This window comes from Bos indicus, chromosome 6 (assembly GCF_029378745.1).
Source record: "Bos indicus isolate NIAB-ARS_2022 breed Sahiwal x Tharparkar chromosome 6, NIAB-ARS_B.indTharparkar_mat_pri_1.0, whole genome shotgun sequence".
NCBI classification, from domain to species: Eukaryota; Metazoa; Chordata; class Mammalia; order Artiodactyla; family Bovidae; genus Bos; species Bos indicus.
Genome location: NC_091765.1, coordinates 81,588,466 through 81,613,136, shown reverse-complemented (window position 1 = coordinate 81,613,136; position 24,671 = coordinate 81,588,466). Strand labels below are relative to the sequence as shown.

The 24,671-nt window shown below is 35.0% G+C and overlaps 1 protein-coding gene across 7 annotated transcripts in view; it reads left to right on the top strand.

Moving 5' to 3' along the window:
- The window catches only part of EPHA5 (EPH receptor A5), a 408,082-nt gene that overhangs the window by 331,763 nt on the left and 51,648 nt on the right, over positions 1–24,671 (top strand). For 5 of the 7 annotated variants that reach the window (XM_070791518.1, XM_070791523.1, XM_070791516.1 and 2 more), the window contains 4 exons: positions 12,621–12,686; positions 21,941–22,008; positions 23,279–23,404; positions 24,118–24,303. In XM_070791518.1, coding sequence (XP_070647619.1) covers positions 12,621–12,686; positions 21,941–22,008; positions 23,279–23,404; positions 24,118–24,303 — 446 coding nt within the window. The remainder of the gene's footprint in view (positions 1–12,620; positions 12,687–21,940; positions 22,009–23,278; positions 23,405–24,117; positions 24,304–24,671) is intronic. The other 2 variants (XM_070791520.1, XM_070791519.1) reach the window with 1 other exon arrangement.

Here is a 24,671-nt window from a genome sequence, read left to right as displayed (position 1 = left end):
TCCAGAGAGCTCTGGTCTAAAGATATCACAGGAGTTATTTCCTCAGGGCAAGAATTCTTAAAGAAAATTTTTTTCTTGAATCTTTCTCTGGAGTCTAAAGAATATTGTGACCACATTGTCAAAAATCGTTTTTTCTGTGATTATAGTTTTATAGCCAAAATTTAAATCAGATAGTGCTCAACATGGCCCTATTAACAAGGACAGATTGGTCCCAGCAGAGATTGTCCCTCTGGGGAAATACTGGCCTTAGTTTTATCAGCCCCAGGCTGTTGATTATAGGAGGAAGTCCAGAACATAAGGGAACTTCAGTTCATTTTCCTATCCTACGTAAATAAAGATTTAATATTTTTAGGCCACTTTTCTTGTCATTAGATCATAGCTATAGATTGACCAGTCAAAAAAAAAAAAAAAAATGTTTTTCCCCCAAGGAGTTCCCAGGTGGAACGTTTGAAACTTTGAGTAAATAATTCCCATATTAGCTCAAGGAGTTTGTATCAGATATCTGTGAGCTCAAACCAAACCAACAAAACCAAACCAAACCAGAATTTCACCAGTCAGGAGTCATGTTCCAAATGAAACAAAAGGCAAAGAGATGCCCAGAAATCAAAAGCCAAGTGGCAAGAGTGCCCCCAAAAGGTGGTAAAGTGATGCTCAGAAATCAAAAGCCAAGTGGCTTAAAAGTCAAACGTAACTTCCCAGTTCCACTATACCTGCAACCTGGCAGAGTCAGTACTCAGTTCAGTTCAATCGCTCAGTTGTGTCCAACTCTTTGCGACCCCATGAATTGTAGCACGCCAGGCCTCCCTGTCCATCACCAACTCCGGACTTCACTCAGATTCATGTCCATCGAGTCAGTGATGCCATCCAGCCATCTCATCCTCTGTCGTCCCCTTCTCCTCCTGCCCCCAATCCCTCCCAGCATCAGAGTCTTTTCCCATGGGTCAACTCTTTGCATGAGGTGGCCAAAGTACTGGAGTTTCAGCTTTAGCATCATTCCTTCCAAAGAAATCCCAGGGCTGATCTCCTTCAGAATGGCCAGGCTGGATCTCCTTGCAGTCCAAGGGACTCTCAAGAGTCTTCTCCAACACCACAGTTCAAAAGCATCAGTTCTTCTGCACTCAGCCTTCTTCACAGTCCAACTCTCATATCCATACATGACCATAGAAAAACCATAGCCTTGACTAGATGAACCTTTGTTGGCAAAGAATGTCTCTGCTTTTGAATATGCTATCTAGGTTGGTCATAACTTTCCTTCCAAGGACTAAGCATCTTTTAATTTCATGGCTGCAGTCACCATCTGCAGGGACTTTGGAGCCCAAAAAATAAAGTCTGACACTGTTTCCACTGTTGCCCCATCTATTTGTCATGAAGTGATGGGACCGGATGTCATGATCTTCATCTTCTGAATGTTGAGCTTTAAGCCCACTTTTTCACTCTCCACTTTCACTTTCATCAAGAGGCTTTTAAGTTCCTCTTCACTTTCTGCCATAAGGGTGGTGTCATCTGCATATCTGAGGTTACTGATATTTCTCCCGGCAATCTTGGTTCCAGCTTGTGTTTCTTCCAGTCCAGCGTTTCTCATGATGTACTCTGCATAGAAGTTAAATAAGCAGGGTGACAATATACAGCCTTGACGTACTCCTTTTCCTATTTGGAACCAGTCTGTTATTCCATGTCCAGTTCTAACTGTTGCTTCCTGGCCTGCAGGCAGATTTCTCAAGAGTCAGGTCAGGTGGTCTGGTATTCCCATCTCTTTCAGAATTTTCCACAGTTTATTGTGATCCACACAGTCAAAAGCTTTGGCATAGTCAATAAAGCAGAAATAAATGTTTTTCTGGAATTCGTGCTTTTTCCATGGTCCAGCGGATGTTGGCAATTTGATCTCTGGTTCCTCTGCCTTTTCTAAAGCCAGCTGGAACATCTGGATGTTCACGGTTCACTTATTGCTGAAGCCTGGCTGGAGAATTTTGAGCATTAATTTACTAGCATGGGAGATGAGTGCAATTGTGCAGTAGTTTGAGCATTCTTTGGCATTGCCTTTCTTTGGAATTGGAATGAAAACTGATTTTTTCCAGTCCTGTGGCCACTGCTGAGTTTTCCAAATTTACTGGTATGTTGAGTGCAGCACTATCACAGCATCATCTTTCAGGATTTGAAATAGCTCAACTGGAATTCCATCACCTCCACTAGCTTTTTTCATAGTGATGCTTTCTAAGGCCCACTTGACTTCACATTCCAGGATGTCTGGCTCTAGCTGAGTGATCACGCCATTGTGATTATCTGGGTCATGAAGCTCTTTTTTGTACAGTTCTTCTGTGTATTATTGCCATCTCTTCTTAATATCTTCTGGTTCTGTTAGGTCCATACCATTTCTGTCCTTTATCGAGCCCATCTTTGCATGAAATGTTCCCTTGGTATCTCTAATTTTCTTGAAGAGATCTCTAGTCTTTCCTATTTTGTTGTTTTCCTTGATTTCTTTGCTTTGATCACTGAGGAAGGCTTTCTTATCTCTTCTTTGGAACTCTGCCTTCAGATGCTTATATCTTTCCTTTTCTCCTTTGCTTTTTGCTTCTCTTCTTTTCACAGCTATTTGTAAGGCCTCCCCAGACAGTCATTTTGCTTTTTTTTTTTTTTATTTTCCATGAGGATGGTCTTGATCCCTGTCTCCTGTACAATGTCATGAATCTCATTCCATAGTTCATCAGGCACTCTATCTATCAGATCTAGGCCCTTAAATCTAATTCTCACTTCTACTGTATAATCATAAGGGTTTTTATTTAAGTCATACCTGAATGGTCTAGTGGTTTTCCCTACTTTCTTCAATTTAAGTCTGAATTTGGTAATAAGGAGTTCATTATCTGAGCCACAGTCAGCTCCCGGTCTTGTTTTTGTTGACTGTAGAGAGCTTGTCCATCTTTCGCTGCAAATAACATAATCAATCTGATATCAGTATTGACTATCTGGTGATGTCCATGTGTAGAGTCTTCTCTTGTGTTGTTGGAAGAGGGTGTTTGTTATGACCAGTGTATTTTCTTGGCAAAACTCTATTAGTCTTTGCCCTGCTTCATTCCGTATTCCAAGGCCAAATTTGCCTGTTCCTCCAGGTGTTTCTTGACTTCCTACTTTTGCATTCCAGTCTCCTATAATGAAAAGGACATCTTTTTTGGGTGTTAGTTCTAAAAGGTCTTGTAGGTCTTCATAGAACCGTTCAACTTCAGCTTCTTCAGCATTACTGGTTGGGGCATAGACTTGGATTACTGCAATATTGAATGGTTTGCCTTGGAGACGAACAAAGATCATTCTGTCGTTTTTGAGATTGCATCCAAGTACCGCATTATGGACTCTTTTGTTGACCATGATGGCTACTCCATTTCTTCTGAGGGATTCCTTCCCGCAGTAGTAGGTATAATGGTCATCTGAGTTAAATTCACCCATTCCAGTCCATTTTAGTTCACTGATTCCTAGAATGTTGACACTCACTCTTGCCATCTTTTGTTTGATCACTTCCAATTTGACTTGATTCATGGACCTGACATTCCAGGTTCCTATGCAGTATTGCTCTTTACAGCATCGAACCTTGCTTCTATCACCAGTCACATCCAAAGCTGGGTATTTTTGCTTTGGCTCCATCCCTTCATTCTTTTTGGAGTCATTTCTCCACTGATCTCCAGTAGCATATTGGGCACCTACTGACATGGGGAGTTCCTCTTTCAGAATCCTATCATTTTGCCTTTTCATACTGTTCATGGGGTTCTCAAGGCAAGAATACTGAAGTGATTTGCCATTCCCTTCTCCAGTGGACCACATTCTGTCAGCCCTCTCCACCATGACCCACCCATCTTGGGTTGCTCCACGGGCATGGCTTAGTTTCACTGAGTTAGACAAGGTGGTGGTCCTAGTGTGATTGGATTGACTAGTTTCCTGTGAGTATAGTTTCAGTGTGTCTGCTCTCTCATGCCCTCTTGCAACACCTACTGTCTTACTTGGGTTTCTCTTACCTTGGGCGTGGGGTATCTCTTCACAGCTGCTCCAGCAAGGCGCAGCCCCTGCTCCTTACCTTGGACGAGGGATATCTCCTCACTGACACCCTTCCTGACCTTCAACGTGGGATAGCTCCTCTAGGTCCTCCTGCACTCACGCAGCCACCACTCCTTGGATGTGGGGTTGGTCCTCCGGGCCGCCACCCCTGGCCTTGTGAGTCAGTACTAGCAGCTGTTTTTGGTTCTGATATAGTTTCAAGCAATTTCTTGTTGGTTTCCTGCAAAGAAATTACTCTCTCATTTACTCTTTTAGAAGCTTCTAGATACCAGTCAAGGTAAGCGTAGCCAGCCTTTTCTAATTATGCATGCAAAAATATCAATTTTGAAATATCAAAAGAAATCCAATTTGGCCATTTTAGGTTGAGATCTGTTTTAATATTATTTCTGCAGTTAACTAGGTACTTGTATGTATGAGCTCCGTTATGTATTGTACATGAATCTGGCTGGAGTGTTAGTCAGAGGCTGGCTTTCTGACACCCCTTTGTTTCTGTTTTTGAGAGATTCTGTTTCTCATTTTAAGATGAATTTGTCAGGGATAAAAATCACTAGTGAACTTGTGTAGTGGGCCCATGTGCTACTTGTGAGGTTAACTCCTCCAGGAGTCACCCCAGAGTTGTTTCAGCTCATTTTACATGTCAGATTCTGCCTCCGGCAATCTAAGATTACCGTGGCTGCTTAGGTCGCTGAATGGCCAGTTCTTATGTGCGGCCCCTGAACGAGGAAGTATTTTAATTAATGAGTGGGTTTCCCTATGGGATCACTGCATGGAATGAGACCTCCACCACTCCTGTAAATTTCTCAGTCACCCTTGAAAACTGAAACTGGCCAGGAGGAGTCATGACCCTTTTCTTCAGAGCAAAACTCATCTATTTTCCTCACTTTTATCCTGACAAATTCTGTAATGGCAGTCAAATTGAGGGAAAGTGTCAAATCAGCCTGTTACTTAACCACTCAGCGAAGACCATTCAGTCCCCTACAACAGATCGAACTCAGCATCTTTCAGCTGAGCCCTGAGTATTCCTCAATTATTTTTCCAGTTGAGCCCCCCTACCCAGTACCTGGAAAGAGGCTACAGTCTTCATTTTGCCCCACATGAAACTTAACTTGCAGCTCTCAAGTTGTACATCATTTTTTAGTCGACACCTGTCTCTGAGTCCCAGAATTCTTTACTTTAGTATGAATATTACCATAGGATTTTTCAGGCTTGAAACAGGAAACACAGGATAAAGCAAGTGTGTTGGAAAAACAGAGTCCTGTTGTGTGTTTCTCCTTTACTTTCACACTACTGCCACAATTCCAACACTTCTAATACTAGATGTCTGGGGTTATAGTTTCCACACCAGGCAATTCCCTGTGAAGTTCCCTGAGTGTCCTAAATTCAACTCAGTTTGATACTAAGCAGAGTTAGCACAGACCCCACAGGGTAAGGGCTCAGTCCCAGGCTCTCCCTTACTTCTGACACATCCATCAATACTAGGTCCCCAGGTTACTCATAGCTTCTCTGTGTCTAGGCCACAAATCAAAGGTTCCCATGATTCCCCTCCTTAGCTTAGATTATTTGCTAAAACAGCTCACAGAATTCTGGGACACACCTACTTATATTTACCAGTTGATTATATAGTAAAAGATTTGGTAAAAGATACAGATAGACAGGTGAAGAGATACATAGGAAGAGGTCAACTGCAGGAACATCTATCCCGTGGAGTTGCAGTATCCCAGCCTTCCAGTTTATGGGTGTATTTTGAGGATTTTCGTGGAGGTTTCATTATGTAGGCATAATGAATCATTAACTCCATTTCCAATCCCTCTCCCCTTCCTCGAGAATGAGAGGTAAGGCTGTAAATTTGACATTTCTAATCATGATTTGTTCTTTCTGGCAACCAACCCACCAAGAAGTCACCTAATTAGAAACAAAGACACTCCTATCACCCAGAAAATTGGAAGTGGTTAGGAGCTTTGTGTCAGAATCCAGAATTAAAGACCAAATATTAGAAGAAGAGATGCTCCTAGAACTCTTATTAGGAAATCACAAGCATTTTAGGCGCCCAAGTCAGGAACTGGAAGTTAGAACAAAAGATTTGCCTAGTTCCTCAATATATCAAAGATTCTAAGAGTTCCTTGTCGGGAACCATGAGCTGATATATGCTGGTGTGTATATATACATGGAGAAGGCAATGGCACCCCACTACAGTACTTTTGCCTGGAAAATCCCATGGATGGAGGAGCCTGGTAGGCTCCAGTCCATGGGGCCGCTAAGAGTTGGACACGACTGAGCAACATCACTTTCACTTTTCATTTTGATGCATTGGAGAAGGAAATGGCAAACCACTCCAGTGTTCTTGCCTGGAGATTCCCAGGGACGGGGAAGCCTGGTGGGCTGCTGTCTATGGGGTCGCACAGAGTCGGACACGACTGAAGCAACTTAGCAGATATATATATATATATAGCTTCCCAGATAGCACTAGTGGTAAAGAACCCACCTCCCAGTGCAGGCAACATAAGAGAAGATGGTTGGATCCCTGGATGAGGAAGATTCCGCTGAAGGAGGATATGACAACCCACTCCAGTGTTCTTGCCTGGAGAATCCCATAGACAGAGGAGCCTAACGGGCTACAGTCCATAGAGTTGCAAAGAGCTGGACATGACTGAAGTGACTTAGCACACATGCATATTTCTTATTATTTCAAAGCAAGATGTGAAGTGTGCCAGGTTTATAACTTGATTAGCTAAGACTAATCTTGATCAAGACTAATCAATCAACATCCACTGATGTTTCAAAACCTCTCACCTACCAGGGAGTAGTACTTGGCTAGGACAGGTGTTTTTTCAATAATTTTATTTATTTTATTTTTTACTGTGCTGGGTCTTCATTGCTGCATGGGCTTTCTCTAGTTGCAATGACTGGGGGCTACTCTTCATTTCGTTGCCTGGTTTCTCTTTTCGTGGAGCACAGGTTCCAGGGCACACTGGCTTCAGTAGTTGCAGCACATGGGCTCAGTCATTGTGGCTCCCTGGCTCTAGAACACAAGCTCAATCATTGAGGCACATGAACTTAGTTGCTTTGTGGCATGTGGGATCTTCCTGGATCAGGGATCAAACTGATATTCCCTGCATTGGCAGGCAGATTCCTCATCACTGAGCCACCAGAGAGTCCTAGGATAGTTTTTGATGAGGGATCCTAAGGTGTAATATCGAGACAGCTATTACTATTGATGAGGAATTATAAGATTTTTAGTAGGAAGGAAGCAGACTACTGGAAAATATTTTTAAATTACTGCATAAAACTATGTCCTATTCCAATTCGCTTACAAAATGACTAGAGAATAGCAATTAATTTATACATATAATTTGATGAATGTGCTGTGGATGTGTGTTTCCCCTAAGAATTATTCATAAACACACATGCACATGTCTTTCTAGCCATTTTGCATTACCTTCTCTTGGAGGGTGGAATAATTTTCTGTCTTTTTGTCAGAAGTATGGGGACTGAGGTGCAGGGTTTGGGAACCATATGTCTTATCATTATGTTTCTTATCTATTTCCCAGTTTTTGCAAAAAATGTTTTCAGTTTAGTCTAGTTTCATCAGGAAATCAATAATGAATCTAAGAAGGGTGACAGTAAATTAAGACAGATGCAAAAAGTACTGCAGAATGAGATTTTTTTGAGAAATGTATAAAACAACATTGTGAGTGTTAACTGAACAATATCCTAAACTTCTTTTGTTTTAAATATGTTACATATTTAAGTTATTTTTAGCATTTTAAAACTGATGTGCTGCAAATGACAGTATATTGTGATAAGCATTATAATTGGAATTATTTTAATTCTTTGCTTTTCTTAAAATTAAGTGAAATTACCACAAAAATTGAAATCAGAGAGAACTAAAATTGTCTCATAAAAATGCAAATTCATAAAATGCTTGAATACAGTAACTCTTAAAGATTTTGTATGCTTTTTTGTCATCATTTTGTTTCTCTGCACACCAATTTTTACCTAATGTTTAAAAAAATTTAATATTATACTGTATTAATTTCATTCCTTCATAAACTCCACAAATAGATTTTGTGAACTGCAAGATATTTATGTGTTAGTCATTGGCTCCTTTAAAGTCTATAGCCAGCCTCATGCATATTGTCTGCTCCTGACTTTTTGCCATAAGACCATGTCATTAAAATAATATCAGTTTAAACATTTTTTAAGTGCTGATTGTGAACCCAGGACAGTGCAGAAAGCTTTGCATATATAATCAAACTCATTCTTCAAATCAGTCCTATGTGATATAGTTTCTATTATTTGTCTCATTTACATCAGTTGGCTAGTTTACCAAAAGCTATACATTTATTAGTGAATACATTGGGGATTGCTGCTAATTTAACTACAAACTCCATGATCTTAATCATTTTGCTACACAATCAAAAGGTAAGGACATTTTTGCCGCTCTTAATAAGTTTCAGAGGGTTGTTTTCTAAAGTGTTGATGGTACTTTTCACTGTGACCTTTGAGGGTGCAAATTACACTCTCTTCTCCAGCACTAAGTTCCATAATTTTTGTTGTTGTCATTGTTTTACTTAAAATGGGTAAATTAAGTAACTTTTTCATTTCCTTTTTTTTAAAGTAAACTGAAAATACTTTCTATTTAATTAAAATACTTTGGTGGAATTGCTTTCTGCCTCTCTCATTTATCTTTTAGGATCATTGTGTTTTTCTTATCCACTTGTATGATCTCTTGTTTAAGAATTTAAGTCATCATTTATCCACAGTCTGTAGTCTTGCTCTCTGATCTAGTATCTTTGAGGATTTCTTCCCTAGACTTATAATCACCTTTCTTTAGTAGACGGGAGGTTATCTTACACTGACACACTTAGTACATTTATTGATCAACTCTGTGTAAGACCTGGCTAAAGTAATTTCATTTGGATCTTCTTTGGGTCTGGAAAGCTTCCCTTATAACATGTTAATCTTCAGAAGGACAAATCAAAATATCTTGTTAAAACAAAGATCTACCATTTTATATTAAGTCTAGAAATGCTAAAGTATTTTAAACTTGGATAATAATGATCTTATTATAGCTGCATGTAGTTACTTACAGACTCCAGGTGCTAAAATCTGATGGGAATGCAGATGGACTCTGTGTTGAACCATAGCTCACGTAAATTAGATTGGCTGCTATTTCTAGCATATTTTAGTTTCTGTTTCTAAATTATTTCTGAGAGTTGTAAGCGTTTTTAACCTGTACTTTGAGTATTTATTGATTAAGGAAAGAACATGTTTTTTATACCATCTGGTGCTGAAGTGTTACTGTGACAGCATCCTCAGAGTTTATTTAAAACGGGTAATTTGAGGGATTACTATTCCACTTCAGATATTTATAGAAAAGGAGCTTCAGTTTTAATTTTCTTAATGATATATTAATGCACAGTATGCTCTGATCACTAAACCCTCAGAAAACTTATTCCGTGGAAATGATTTTTTAAATTACACTGGCCATCTGTATTTATGTGAGTTGGTCTGAATGGAACTAGATATTTAGTTATGTTATAAATGGAAATACTTAGTATGGTAGTAGTATATGGATCATGAAAAAAATAAATTTCTCTGAGATAATGAGAATCTATTCTATCACTTTGATTATGATATTACTAAGAGCAATAGCTATTACTTTTCTCCCAAAGCATACAATGTGCCAGACACTGATCTAAGTGAATACATATTTTCTCTCACTTTATTTTCACAAAACCTATGAGATAGAATCCATTATTTTCCCTATTTTATGCCTGTAATCTGAAACAAAAATAAGTTAACTAGGGTATTTATGCCATCTTAAAACAAGTCAAAGAAAATATCAGTACCAAATCTAAAACAATGACATAAAAAAACAGAAGTATGAGTGTTTGATTTTACATGATTTTAGTTTTTTTTTTTTTTTACAGTGAAATATTTTTTTTTAATTTTATTTTATTTTTAAACTTTACATAATTGTATTAGTTTTGCCAAATATCAAAATGAATCCGCCACAGGTATACATGTGTTCCCCAAGGTTCAGGATTTTAGGTTTTTGATTAAACTTTTTAAAAACTATAAATTTGAAGTGTAATGATAAGTAATAAAATTTATATTCCTCAGAAGTAAAATTTGCAGTGTTATAGTGAAGTGTGTGTGAGTATGTGCGTGTATATGTATTAATTTGTAAGAAAAAAGTGTTATTATATTCTTTCAAATGAAGAGGACTGAATAAAATGCTATTACTTTTGAAATCATGAGTGTATTTTTTGAGTCTTAGAACACTGATCAAGCATTAAACAAGTCCTTATAGGTAATGACCAATCACAGCCCAGTTCTTGCTTTCCTAAGTACAATTCTATATGAGTTTATAAACTGCACACTCAACTATAAAGATATTTATACTTTGTTAGAGATGACATCAGCTTTTTTTAACTGTTAAAAAAACAATTGTGTACATTTTTAAACAATCTAATATTATTTATTATTTATTGATTTGTAAATTTACTATTCAAAATTAAAACATATATGCACATGTTCCATATTAATAACCATTAATAAATTGAGATAATTGTGCCGTTAGTGGCTCAGTCATGTCCAGCTCTTTGCAACCCCATGGACTATAGCCTACCAAGCTTCTCTGTCCGTGGGATTCTCCATGGACTGTAACCTGCCAGGCTCCTCTGTCTATCTGATTCTCCAGGCAAGAATACTGGAGTGAGTAGCCATTCCCTTCTCCAGGGGATCTTCCCAACCCAGGGATTGAACCGAGGTCTCTTGCATTGCAGGCAGATTCTTTACCATCTGACCCACCAGGGAAGCTCACTTGTGCCATTAGGTAATGCCAATTACAGTGAAACTACTTATGTGCCGTTCATCATGTTTAAACTGTGAGGGGGAAAAAAAAAAGATCAAGGAATCATCCTTATCTAACAAAACTAATAGTTTAAAAGAAGAGGAAGGCAGACTTTCTTTAAAGTGCCAGATAAATGTTTTAGGCTTTTCAGGCCACTCATTCTCTGTTACAACTACCTAAGTCTGCCATGACAGCAAGCAGGACTCCTCCATAAATGGCAAATAATGAGTGTGGCTATGTTCCAATGATACTGTATTTACAGATATAAATGGTATGCTAGATTTGGCCCATGGACTATATAGTTTTCCACCCCTAAATATGAGCACTTATATAAGCATAAGAAATAGGAAAGTTAACATATCTAAGATATCAAAGATATTAATGAAATAAATATAATTTTAAGGAAGTAGATCAAGATTTTCCAAAGTATTGTACAGATGCTTTATATACTCTTATAAATATTTTAATAATTTGATATATTGAACTTTGACTTTTAATATCTCTACAGTGAAAATAATTATTTGGCATATTTTTTAAAATACATATAATCAAATTGGAAATAAGTGTCACGTTGCCATTTTTGTAGCAGCCAAATTCTCAGATACTTAGTAATGGGAAAAATTAAAGTACTATCAGTGCTCCAAAGAAACTATATGGAACTTTGCTTAGTTTTCCTTTGAGAAAAGTCCATTGGAATTTGATTTGGAAATACTTGTCTAATTTTGTTAGCATTTCCAAATATATTGAATGTTTATATTGTATTTTCCTTATTTGATATAAATGAGTAGATATATTTCATAATTAAAGTTCAAAATAAACAGAGTTTAGATAAAAGTCTTGGCCTGCTGGTATGTGGTATCATTACTGAGCTCATCCCACAGTTGTCTTGAAATCACTCTAAGGGCAATTTATAAAAACTGGAAGTGAATGCACTGAAACACTAAATAGCTTTTGTGTTCTATTCTGCCAATAGTTTATGTGGTTTCTAACAATAAAATACATTATATTAAACAATTTACTTGGTATTTTCTGGATTTTTGTTTTACTATGAATATGTGGAAAATTAAAAGAATATTGAATCTTGCAATATCCAGAAAGGTGCATGTATTATATATATAGGTTGATTTTTATATATATAGCAATAGCTCTATGAATATATTATGGAGATGCATTTTTAAAATATGAAATGTAAATTAAATGGTCACTTTCCATAAATGATTGGTGAAGTCATGTAAGCATAGCATTGTCAATAGTCTGTGATAAATGATGATACCGCTATAAGAAATCAGTGGGTCAAATGAGCAAGGCATTATTCTCCATCTTAAATTTGTAGGTTCTACTCAAAAAATTTATTTACAAGGCTGTTTAGAATGTCTTTGAATATAAATTTTGCAGGCATTTCTGAGGAAAGATATATTCAAATGGGCTTATAGCTTTCTTTGTCTGTTTAATTGGATAATCAAATACATTGACTCATTATATTTCCTATCAAATAACCTCTTTAAGTATAATAAAAAGAACAATTTAATACAGCATGGTATTTCTTAAATCCATAAAATGCTTCTTAATTTGAAAGGCATTGTGGAAAAATTAATTGTATGCATGTTGGAATTTTTGCTTTTAAAAAGCAAAACAGACACCTGTCTGAATTGGTAGTGTCTTTATGCTGTATCGAGGGAGTGGGATATCTTCCTTATCTTGGGCTCTCTTGTTTGCTTTTCAGTTGCTGCGATTGTGGCTGTGGAAGGGCTTCTTCCCTGTGCGCTGTTGCCCATCCAAGCCTAATATGGTTAGTGTTCCCCTCCTGCTTTCACTATGTGCTGTCCCACCTATATGTATTATCGTCAGCATCCTTTTTTTTTTTTTTTTTTTTTTCATTTGTGTACATTTTAGTAGTTAGTGCACCAGTTACAGTTTAAAAGAAGAGTAGAATGAAACTGTTCCAGAAAGAATCTTGAGTGATTTCACTACATATACTTTCAAATAAAATATCTGTATCACCCCTATGTCAAGCATTCATACTTCTCTTCCAAGGCTTTTACTGTGGTCCTGATTTAAACCAGGAAGTTGTAAGATTTTAACATCTGTTTTACATTTAACATGTCACTGTTTATGTTGTTCCATTAAGATTAAAACCATATTATACATGGAAGTAGAATGCTACTTCTGTCAAGGTGAAGTCACTTTTTCTGTCTCCCAGAACCATGAAATGAACATAAGTGGGATATTCTTTTTTCATAATCATTGTGGATATATGTTGCATTGGAAAACAGAACCACATTTAATTTTAAACAGCTGACTTAATAGTTTTAAGCTTGAATTATTTCAGATATTATAAGTGATATTTCTAATTTGGTACCAGTGAAGAAAAAAAATATCCATATTTTGGGGGTCAGTGTCCAAATGCGATAGTCTTAATTATTTACAAATACAAATCTTAAATATATATTTGGGTTATAGCAATAAACTTATAGGCTAGAACATAAGAACAAAGAACTCTCTTTATAGATTTAGAGAGTGCTGTGTGCTCAGTCACTCCGTCGTGTCTGATTCTTTGTGACCCCATCAACTATAACCTGCCAGGCTCCTCTGTTCCTGAGATTTTCCAGGCAAGAATACTGGAGTGGGTTGCCATTTCCTGCTCCAGGGGATTTAGAGGGACTCCTACACAATAGTGAGCTACCTTGTAAAAACTACCAGATAATTTCTGTCTAGATTAAGGAGTCTGAATCCCTCCACTACTATATTGAGCTATTATTTGTAGGCGAAATTTGCCAAGAAAAGAACTGAAATACATTTTAGAGAATTAGAGGGTTGTCTTGGGCCTTTAAAATTGTTACTTTTATTCTCTAGGTGTAAATTAATTTTTGTTGATTCAAAAAACTGTGGTGTGATTGAGTGTGTGTAGAAGATGTGAGAAGTGGTGGAAGAGATACCAATGATCTTCTGAGAACAAGAGAGTGTAAACACAGACTGATAAGATTCTTTGATCTTTTTTTTAAATCTTGTGAAATTTTTTTATTTGAAAAAAAATTTGAAGTTAATATGAAAGTACAGATTTGTTCCTGGGACTTCAGTGACATACCAAAAACAAAAAACCCTGAAATCTGGCTGACAGTGGCTGAAGTATAATATAAATGGCTTGAAACTGTGATTTTATTTTATTTTTTTTTACTGCTCTATAAAAAACTTAAAAACGGTCACTGAGTTGCTTATTCTAACTTGACTCTCAAATATAGGTATTATAAGAGATAAAATCATCATTGAAGCATAGAATTTACATCTTGGAGAAAAAAAATGACATCCAGACATACCTTGAACTAAACCTCAAAGATATCTTAATGGGTATATGAACATTAATGAAGCCATGACTCAGAAAAGTATTGGTGAAAACTAACTTTAACTGGATTTAAATTGCTTGATGTTTTAAAAAATAGTATCTTTTTCTACTGTGTAGTTGACTTCAGGGGGTTTGTAAAATGAACAAATAAAGGAGGAAAAGTAGAAAGGTGGAACACTTCCTTCACAAGGAACATACCAGGAAACCTAAGAAAACATGTTTTATTTCCTATCATCTTCCCTTTTTTCCCTAACATCTTTCTCTAAAAATGTCAGTAATTTTGACTCAATTGGTGTGTTTGTGTGTGTGCCTTTATATTTGTGTGTGTATGTGCATTTGAGTGTGTCTGTAGCACCAAAAACAGAAGTTATTTAGCCACAAATGGGCTTAGGTATCCAATAAAATGATAACAGTTTGTGTGCAAATATTTATGGAAGAGCCATAATTTTTTAATGCATTCTTAGTAAAACAAAATAAAGCAAAAGAAACAAACTTTAATTGAGTTTACATAAATTAGACAATCAGAAATTTGTTCAAAATTATTGGTTGGGGTGAATGGAAGCTAAATATGTTTTTATTCTCTGATATCTCAACTTTCATTTCATAATTTCTGGTCAGTATGAGGTTTCAGTTAAAGATAATGTTTCTTTAGATTAAAGCCTTGGGGAAAAAATAACCTTAGATAGTGGAAATTAAGGGCTGAGAAGAATTTTCCTACTAGAATCAGTAAAATACTATGAAACCTTGACCTAAAATCTTATCTCTTAATTTTGTTTGTATAATCGTATTAGGATTTGTCAATTACCACATAAATAATTTACAAGGATCATTCTGTCATCATTTGTGAACTGACATATATACAATTACAGGACAGAGGTTGGACATTTTGAGATTTTGGAATCTTGTTTTTGTTTTTTTTTTCATTTCTGAAAAACTACTCATGAATATGTGTGCTTGGTTTTGACCTTAATATAATGCAGTGCTTATACATGAAAATTGCCAATTGTAAATATACTGGCTTTTAGAAGTATTTTAATATACCTTGTGGAAATCTCAGGGTCTGAAAGACATAATTGCAACATCATTTATCTAGATCCTTGGTTTTGCAATTCAGATTTATTAAATTTTCTCCAGGGCTATGGAGTTCTGAGCTTTACTATTGTAGTTTCCATCACATAAACATGCTCCATTATTTTGCAAATGCTAATTACATGTTGCTGTCTTGATCTCAAATTATTTTTTGTCACTCTAGTTGCTTACTTTGTTGTGCAATCGGTAAACATAGGTATAATGTTAATTTTTACAATATTCTTCTTGCTTTGATTAAAATCTACCCAGTTATGGATGATATTTCTATAATATGTTCTAATGAAACCCAGATGCCTAAATTTTAAGCACTCTATCCCCAAGACTGCTTACATTTTTAACAGAAGTATTTGTTTTTTAATCACAGCTGGTTTCAGATTCTAGTCCTCCCACGCTACAGCCAATCTATTTTTACTGGCATCCAATATTGAATTGATAATCTTAAATGTAAATGATATATTAATATGTGAAATTTATAAAATAAAATTATTATTTGTTCCTTGATATTCACTTTTGTCTATGAATACAAAAACATATATATATATGTGTATATAAAACATCATGTTTATTATAAGTTCTGAAATATCCCATAGTCCCCAGGTGGGTTTTTCTTACATTTGTTGAATTCAAACACATTAGATTATTTTCTTCATTTATTAGGTTTCAAGCTTTCCAATGCTTTTGCAGCACTTACTACTTCTGAGGGGTGTGCATGACAAGGAAAATGGAGTTCACTATTCTGAAAATAGAGATGTTAAGTTCTTATTTTGTTGATTTACCTACTCTGATTTTTAGGAAGTCAACCTCATTCTTTTAGAAATTATTATTGCTTATTTTTAATAATATTTAAAATCAGAAGTACAAGGGATAAACTCTTCTATCATAATTCAGAAAATAAAACTAAAATAAAACATACTTTTCTGACAAAAATGGTCGTGAATTACACTGAAACATTATTTTTTTAATGTTTCAAGGAACTATTTTTCTTTAGTTTAATGAACTGAAAGTTTCTTGACATTTGAAGTGAACAAGGTTTTCTTTTTACATACATTTCACAGATTATTTCATTCATTTAAAACAGATTTCTGCCCAGGAGATATGTGGAAATACTATTCTATCTTATAGTTAGGAAAAATACATAGAGAATAAAAACCATCCCTTATAATTTTAGACCCTCATTTAATGTGCTCATGGCAGGCAAGTGTGAGGCTTTTCCACACAATAGAGAGATAATATATTAAATTCCAGTTGAAGGCTTGCTATATAAAATGTAACTATAAACTGCTCCCAAACCCGTTTTTATAATACCTGTGGCACCTCAGACCATAGGAGACATTAAATGGGACTACTCTAATTGGGAAAATCATTGGTCATATAAGCTAGTTCATTTATCCATGAACTAGTTTAAAAATTAGTAGGAAATTTCCTACTCTCGCATTAGAACACAATTTGTTGAAAACAGGGAGACACAATCCTTACATGTCACACTTTATAAATTATATTTCATGTCAGAATTCTAAGGTAATTAAAATTTAACTCAATAATGAAGAGTCAATAATTCATCTTTGAATTCCTTAAAGTATTTCAAATTATTCATGCCTTCCCATTATTGCTAATTCTGGAAGGATTTAAAGAGTTTATTAATGAAACAAATTACAAATTCATATACACTGCATTATTTTAAAAGTGTTGTTCATAAGTTTTTTCCTTTGTCTTTTATAATATAGAAATTAAAAATAATATGCAAGGCATGAAAAAAGACATAAGTCCACTTCTCACATTGCCGTTAGTCATAAGGAGGTTAGTACCCTTGGTAGAATGTGAGATGGGAACACAGCTATGTTTGCTATGTTTCTGTAGTATAATCATCGCTGTCATTTCCTGTGCAGGAAAAGCATGTTTCCCAAAATGAGTATATTTTCTTTTAAAAGTGTATCTGGGAATTTTCAGTAAATGATAATACATGAGTTACAGTTTTGTGTAACTTATATTATCTGTAAAGAAATCAAAATCCCGTACCTTGTATACAAATGCTAGCTGGACCACCTATATATCCAATATCCCATTTTACTGCATTTGCACTCACATTCTTATAGATCTGTGGTCCTGAGAAATAAAGCAATCTATTTTAAGTATTTATTAACTATTATTAATAATAAGCTAATATTCACATGCTTCTTTATTTTATGGGGGATGAGTTACCTGAGCTTTTATTAAAACTACCTTTTTTCAGTTGGAGAGAAACTTGAAGTGAAAAGGTCAAACTATTTTCCCACAAAACTATAACTTTTTTTTTTTTTTTAAGATGCCAGCAATAAAATTTTAAACGCAACATTATGCAGTGGCTGAGGTCATTATTATGTCAGAACAAGAGTGTGTGCACATATGAAGAAATGTGTTTTGAAAAGAGGATACAATACAAGGAACTTTTCTATAAGCAAGACATATTGACTCTAATGTTTGCTGCAACATTTCCTTTTGAATATTTTTACTGGTAAAGCATTTCTTAGTCCATCTGGACAATGGAGGAGCAGCTGTAGGCATGTCCATTTCTGAGCCAGGTACTGCATATGCTCACTCTTTCAAAAACATCAAAATGCAGAACCATTACTTCTTTCACCATTGCTTCCTCCCCACCGTATTTAAAATTAAGGAAAAAGAGTGTTTATTTAGTGTTCATTTCAGTAGGCTAAAATAAAGAAAAATCTGATTTTGTGGAGGTTATTGTGGAGTAAGGATCTACAATCTCCTTTTGCTTTTTCGTTCACTCATCTCTCCTCATTGTTCATAATAGTGTCATTTAGAAAGTTCTGATTCTGTTCTTGGTACTCCTTGAGGGCTTCACATTCCTACCTTTAATTTATTATCTAATCCTCAGTTTACATCTGAGAAATAAATTATTCATTAGTACCTCCATCCATTCATAAAGATTATTGTTTACTATTTCATGTCTATGGAAGTTTCAAATATCCAAATTTAGAATCAATGGCTTGGGGTGTTTTTAAGAGCAACATTAATATCAAGGTTGTATTATTAAATCTTTTGGATAGATATGGGGGAAAATAGATTGATCTCCAAATTAACCATGAAATCACTTATATATTATATAGGAAGCATGACTCAATGCCTTTTAATAAATTTCATTAATGAGTATAAACTATGCCTACGTTTAATGTAATTTCTCATGTCCCCTCTAGTACTAAAATAATATCATTTTCTAGAAGAAGATATGTATAAATGGGTAGAGAATGATTCCTCTAATTATATTAAGATATCTAAAATATTTTTAGCACAATGATATCAAAATCCATTAAAATTGTGATTGAAGCAAAATGAAGAAACTGTTTCTTTTTTGTTCAGAAAGAAAAAAGGTTCCAGAAGATGGCAGTTGTAATTTATATATGTACACAATATACATATGGAAGGGCATACTTACTGACTGTGTCAGATGGGTTACAATGATGTATCTGGACAAGGTACGGAAAATGATACTGAATGAACAGGCTTCCTGCAGTGCTTTGTCAGTGAGGCTGAACCACTGCTTGAGTGCAGTCTCTGCCAGCTGCACTTTTACTTGCTGTATCTTGTTGAGGTTTGTTTTAATGGTGCTTTGGGGGTTTCCAGAACTTAATTTTATATGTTAATGTGACATGCAGCCGTATATGTTATAGAACTCCAGAGAAGCCCATAGTCAAAAATAACTCTTTCCTATTGCCCTCCTGACTCTCACCCTAGGTATTAAAATGTTAACTGCTCCTCAACAAGGTATTCCCAAATCATCTTTTAGATTAGATCCAAAGTTTTATTTCCATTTTCATATAAGGAATTTGCATGAAATTTAAATATCCATGAGACTTATTTAATGATAAAGACTATTTGAGGATACAAGTTTCAAAGCTTAATTTTTTTCTGAACGTAGGAGAGCTGAAGGTAGAATGGATGTTTGTTTTCTAATGTAAACTGCAAGAACTTGTATACTTTTTAAGTCTCTTTAGAATTCCTCTAATGAAGTTTTCTGTCAGTGTTATTTACATAACGTAAATCTCAGGATGATTTCTCACAATTATATGTAGAATATTGTTAAAAATAAAAAACAGTATCAATACCTTCTCTGTAAAGGCACATACATCGATTGAAAGAAGAATGTAATACCTAAAATTATGAACAATATTAAAATAACTTAAATATCAGCTTATATCATGTATTTGTTTTTTCTCTCCATTTCACTGTGGTGAAGTGATTCAAGATGTCTTGCATCTACGTGTTTTGAATACAATTTGGAAGGCCAAAGATCCCCACTGTGTGATGCTCCTCACCTAAGAACACTATATGTATTAAGCACCTTATTGCAAGTTTATTCAAATTTTGCTAACTGTAATTTACTAATAAATTGCCAGTTCTTTAACATGATAAAAATAAGATAACTATATTTTTCATCAAAAATGGCACAAAAACAGGTTTTTTAATCTATTTTGTATAATATGTGTAATTATACACTAGGAAAAATAGAGAATACAATAGGTTTTATTTTTACATCAAAATATACATGTATTTAAGAAACATTTTAGAATATGAAACCAAGAACAGTCCCTCAGTGCATGTCAGGTGGCCACTTCCCTTACATCCAATAGTAGTTTTCAGTCAACTTTTTAATGAAAATATTTTGTCAATCTGACATTCCAGCTGTATTTTCTTTATGCAAAAATAAATGAAATTTTGTTCTTGATAAACACAATTTTTTTCTAAGAGTTTGTGAATAATAAATTCACCTCCTTAGGAGTTTAACTAAAAGTAGTTAAAATATTTTTATTTTGGTCAATTGTTTTAATGTTATATTGTTGTTCATATACTTTAGTATTCATCAGCCTATTCTCTCTCAAACACTTGTCAATCAGAATATCATCCACTCATTCATTTATTCATTTCATCAATGTGACACATATGTTTGGTGCCAAGTCCAATCCAGGTGCCAAGTGACTTCAGAAATTTATAGATGAACAGTAATTGTTGCCATTTAAGAAACTAACAATAAAACTTGAGAGCCAAAAAAAATTCTCAAATGACTGCGTTGTATTGTCGACTGGGAATCTCACCATGAGAGGAATACTGAAAACTACTGGGTTCATAGTGAGGAAGACTGAAATAAGCAGGGGTAATGGAGGGGGGGGAAACATAAAGAAGGCAACAATTGAACTGGACTTAGATTAATTGGAGATTGTTAAGAAGAGCATCCTAAGTGTAGGAACCAGTATATAGGAACATATGGAAGCATGGAGAAGTATCCTGGAGATGAGGCAGGAAGTGCGCACTGGGGCTACACTTAGGAATCTTTACATTTTTATTGAAATGTTTTCAGGAGAGAGGTAACATAATAGCAGAGTACCTTGTTTATGGTATTGTGGCTACAGCCATGTCTAGTATAGTTCAGGAAAGCAGTTATAGAATGCAAGGGCAAAGGTTCAGAGGCAGTGATAGTAATCCAAATGAAAAATAACAAGGCTTTAATTGAAGAAGGGGTAGAACTAAAGAGTTGGATGAGATGGACCATAAGATTTTATGTTATATAATTCTTGGGATTTGACAACAAATTTATTGTGAGGTACACAAGCATAGGGCTTTGATTTTAAGGCACCAAGCCATGTATGTGTTATTAAGAGGAAAAGAAGGCAGCAGATCAATATTGAAAGTAAAGAGAAAGATACTGTTTTTGTTGTTTTTTCCCCAAAATCTATTGAGTGGAATGCCTGGGGAATATTCCTGTAAAGTAAATCTACAAGGAATAAAAATGTAACTCTCGAAAGGATAAAATCAGAAGGATAGATATATTAATTAAATTGATGGAAATGGATAGATCTACAGTAGAGAACCAGAGAAGCCTGGGCAGAGGACATAGGGAATTGTCCATATAAATGAAAAGAGCAGTAAGAAATATCAGAAAAGGAGTAGTAAGGGATTTCAATTAATCATGGGTTAAAAATTAAGAAAAAGTCATTGGATTTAGAGATGAATATATCATCAGTGAACATTAGAGGGAAAGCTTTTTGTAAGTAATAAGAGCAGATTTAAAATGACTTACAAATTAGTAAGAGAAAAACAGGAGAGACTAAGATTTGGGGAGTGGAGCTGAGTGGGTTTGCAAACTTTGGGGACTTGACAGTGATCTCTGAGTGGGTGCAAGGGGAAAAGAGCCAGCAGAGAAACTAAAGACTCCAAAACGAGAGGTAAAAAAAATAAAAAATGATAATGTAAGGTGCTGAAAGGAGGAGACTATTGAATCAGAGACATATTGGGGCAGCTCATCTGAAAAAGGCAGGGGCCTCAGAGGTGGTTAAAAAAAGTAAAAGAGGAAGGGAACAGAGAAGTGTCTGGTGTGTGGTGTATGGTGAAGTGATGTTTAAAAATAGATTTGGAGAGCTTCAGACTTCTCAATGAAATCTGGGCAGAAATAAGGGATATTGGCTGCGGAAATACGATTCATCCAAGAGTATTGGTGTTCCATCCTGCTGGTGTGAAAAATCACTTAAGATTGCAGTCATTTCAATTGTGTTGTGTGCTTCTGGGCTTGATGTGATTCACCGCTTGGGAGATGTGGCTAATGATGGCTTACTCTATTCCAGGCGGTGTGGTTACAGCAAAGCCAAACAAGACCCGGAAGAGGAAAAGATGCATTTTCATAATGGGCACAGTAAGCAAACTGTTAAAAAAAAAAATCAAAATAAAGCAAAGTAGGGGAGACTTTGTTGTTACTTTGGCTTCTTTTCAGGCAAAGATTTGTAAAAACTGGCCAAAAATATTGTGTTAAAAAGTGTGTTTTGGTACATTCCTGGGCTTGCAGTGTTGCTGGCTGACCCTGGGCAATAAATAGCTTAATGGTTTTTTCACTTCTTTAAAGCAAACTCTCCTTATAATAATGAAAACAAAAACTTTTTGCTTTATAAAAAGTTATTATATGTCAAACTGTATTTCTGGCCAATACTAATTCCCAGCAATAGTCAATAGAAATATATCATTAGATAAAACCACCAGAATAAATGAATAAATTTTTCTTTTTTTTTCTAGCATTTTGGCAGGAATTTCCCTGAGCAGATCCTGTAACAGCAACCTTGGTTCAAATGACTTGAAAAAGACTACACTTTTAAGAAATGCAGAAAATCAAGTTTTATTCATGAGCTTTAAAAATTAGCCTAAATGGGTTCTAATTTTATTATTTTAATATGTTCATTTTTAGATAAAGAGTATAGTGTGAGTTGATTTGCCAAGTAAATGACAAAAAGTGTTTTTGTTTTTGTTTTTTTTTGTCATTCTGCCATATCAAAATCATGAAAGAATTTTTGAGTCCATTTTTAGTCCTATCTTGTTTAATGTTATTTATTCTCAAAAAATATCATTGAGGATAATATTGGTAGTCTTTAAAATGTAATGAAACTGAGGCTCATAGAATATGACAGACTTGTATAATGCCCTGCAGTAAAAATAGAGTGAATTTCTTTTTTTATTTTGACTTCTATGTCAGTCTTATAGGACCAAAGCACAAGAAAGTTTGTTTTTAAATTATTTTTATAAAAACTAAATCATCTGTGATGAGGTTTTAAGTAAAGCATAATAGAACAAACCGACGACTAAGCCAATTGCACTTCATTGTTCAGTTTGGTAAGCAAAAGTGTCTTAGTTTGCCTCAGAGACTGACTCCCTGAACATTACTGCTAAAAGATGTATTTATTCAAATATGTCCTCACATATGCACTTCATGTGCATGCCAGCAATCCAGATTTCTACAATTATAAAAGTGAGATAGTTGTAAAAATGACTCCTATACCTCAGGAGAAGACTCTGTCCTTGCAGCTCTGCCACTTCTAGAAATTACGGATTTAAGCCATAGTTGCATGTTAATAACATTTGTAATTTCACTCATCTATCACCAATACTTCTATTTTAATGCCTGTTTATTTTTTCAGTTAAACTGCCAGGAGTAAGAACTTATATTGATCCACATACCTATGAGGACCCCAATCAAGCTGTCCATGAATTTGCCAAGGAGATAGAAGCTTCATGCATCACCATTGAAAGAGTTATTGGAGCAGGTAAGACAGTGTGTTTAATTCAGACTTTTAACTTGTGTTTATATTATAGAATGTAATATATCAATGTTCTGATCTAACTCAAGATGTTTTTAATCTTCTGTAATTGTCTTGCTTTCAAAGTGGTATATAATTGATCATATTTTACTACTACCCTCTACATAGCTCATACTTAAACCTGCAAATGTCTAGTTTATGAAAAAAATAAACCAGCAAAAATAAATATTCAAACATGGTGTTTTAATATCTACTATTTACTATATTTCATACATACGTAATTTTTAATGCCCAGAAAGATTTACAAAATTCAAGTATCCAATTATTTTGTGTATGCATCATCTCTTCATTACGATTGTTTCCTTTTTGTCCTGCTAAGATCTTTTCTTATTTTCTCATTAGTGTCACTGCTATAGTAGAAAGCAAAGGAAAAAGGAAGTGGTTTTCAGTCAGTTGCTTTTGGTTTCTTTCTAATGTTTCCATTAAGGTTTCTATATGTAAGACAGATGAAACTAATAACCCCCAATGTGTTTCATGATCACGCATAGGTGTTTTTTTTCCCTGTGGACCATTAATGTCTTTCAGCAATGACAAGGAAATTTGGACTCCCATTTAATTTTGTTTTGTCTAAACCTTGCTATTCTAAGAGAACTTTAAAGTACTATTTTAGAGTAAAGATGTTTAATGAGTTTATGTGTTTTCTACATCTTTATCACAAGGTGAATTTGGTGAAGTTTGTAGTGGACGCTTGAAACTTCCAGGAAAGAGAGAATTACCTGTGGCGATTAAAACCCTTAAAGTAGGCTATACTGAGAAACAGCGCAGAGATTTCCTAGGGGAAGCAAGTATCATGGGGCAGTTTGACCATCCTAACATCATCCACTTAGAGGGTGTCGTGACCAAAAGTAAGTACAGTGGCAAACTATGCATGTGTGTGTGACCATAAATATCTGAATTTCTTCTACTAGGTTATTAATTTCAGGATACACATAACACTGGGCATGATGATTCGATTAAGAGTTTCTCTGATATTCATATGTGTCCTATACTTCAGGGGGTTCTTGTCAAAGCTGATCTTCAATGAACCTGAATTTCTGTTTATTATTTTAAACATATGTATTAACTCACTTACTATGAATTCAGCACCAGAGAAAATGTATCCAGATAAAAGAAACAGTAAAAGTATCATTTTTTTTCCTCTTGGCTCTTTCACTTTTTATCCTAATGAAATATTAACTTCAAAGTTTCAATTGAGGCATTGAAGTTTAACATT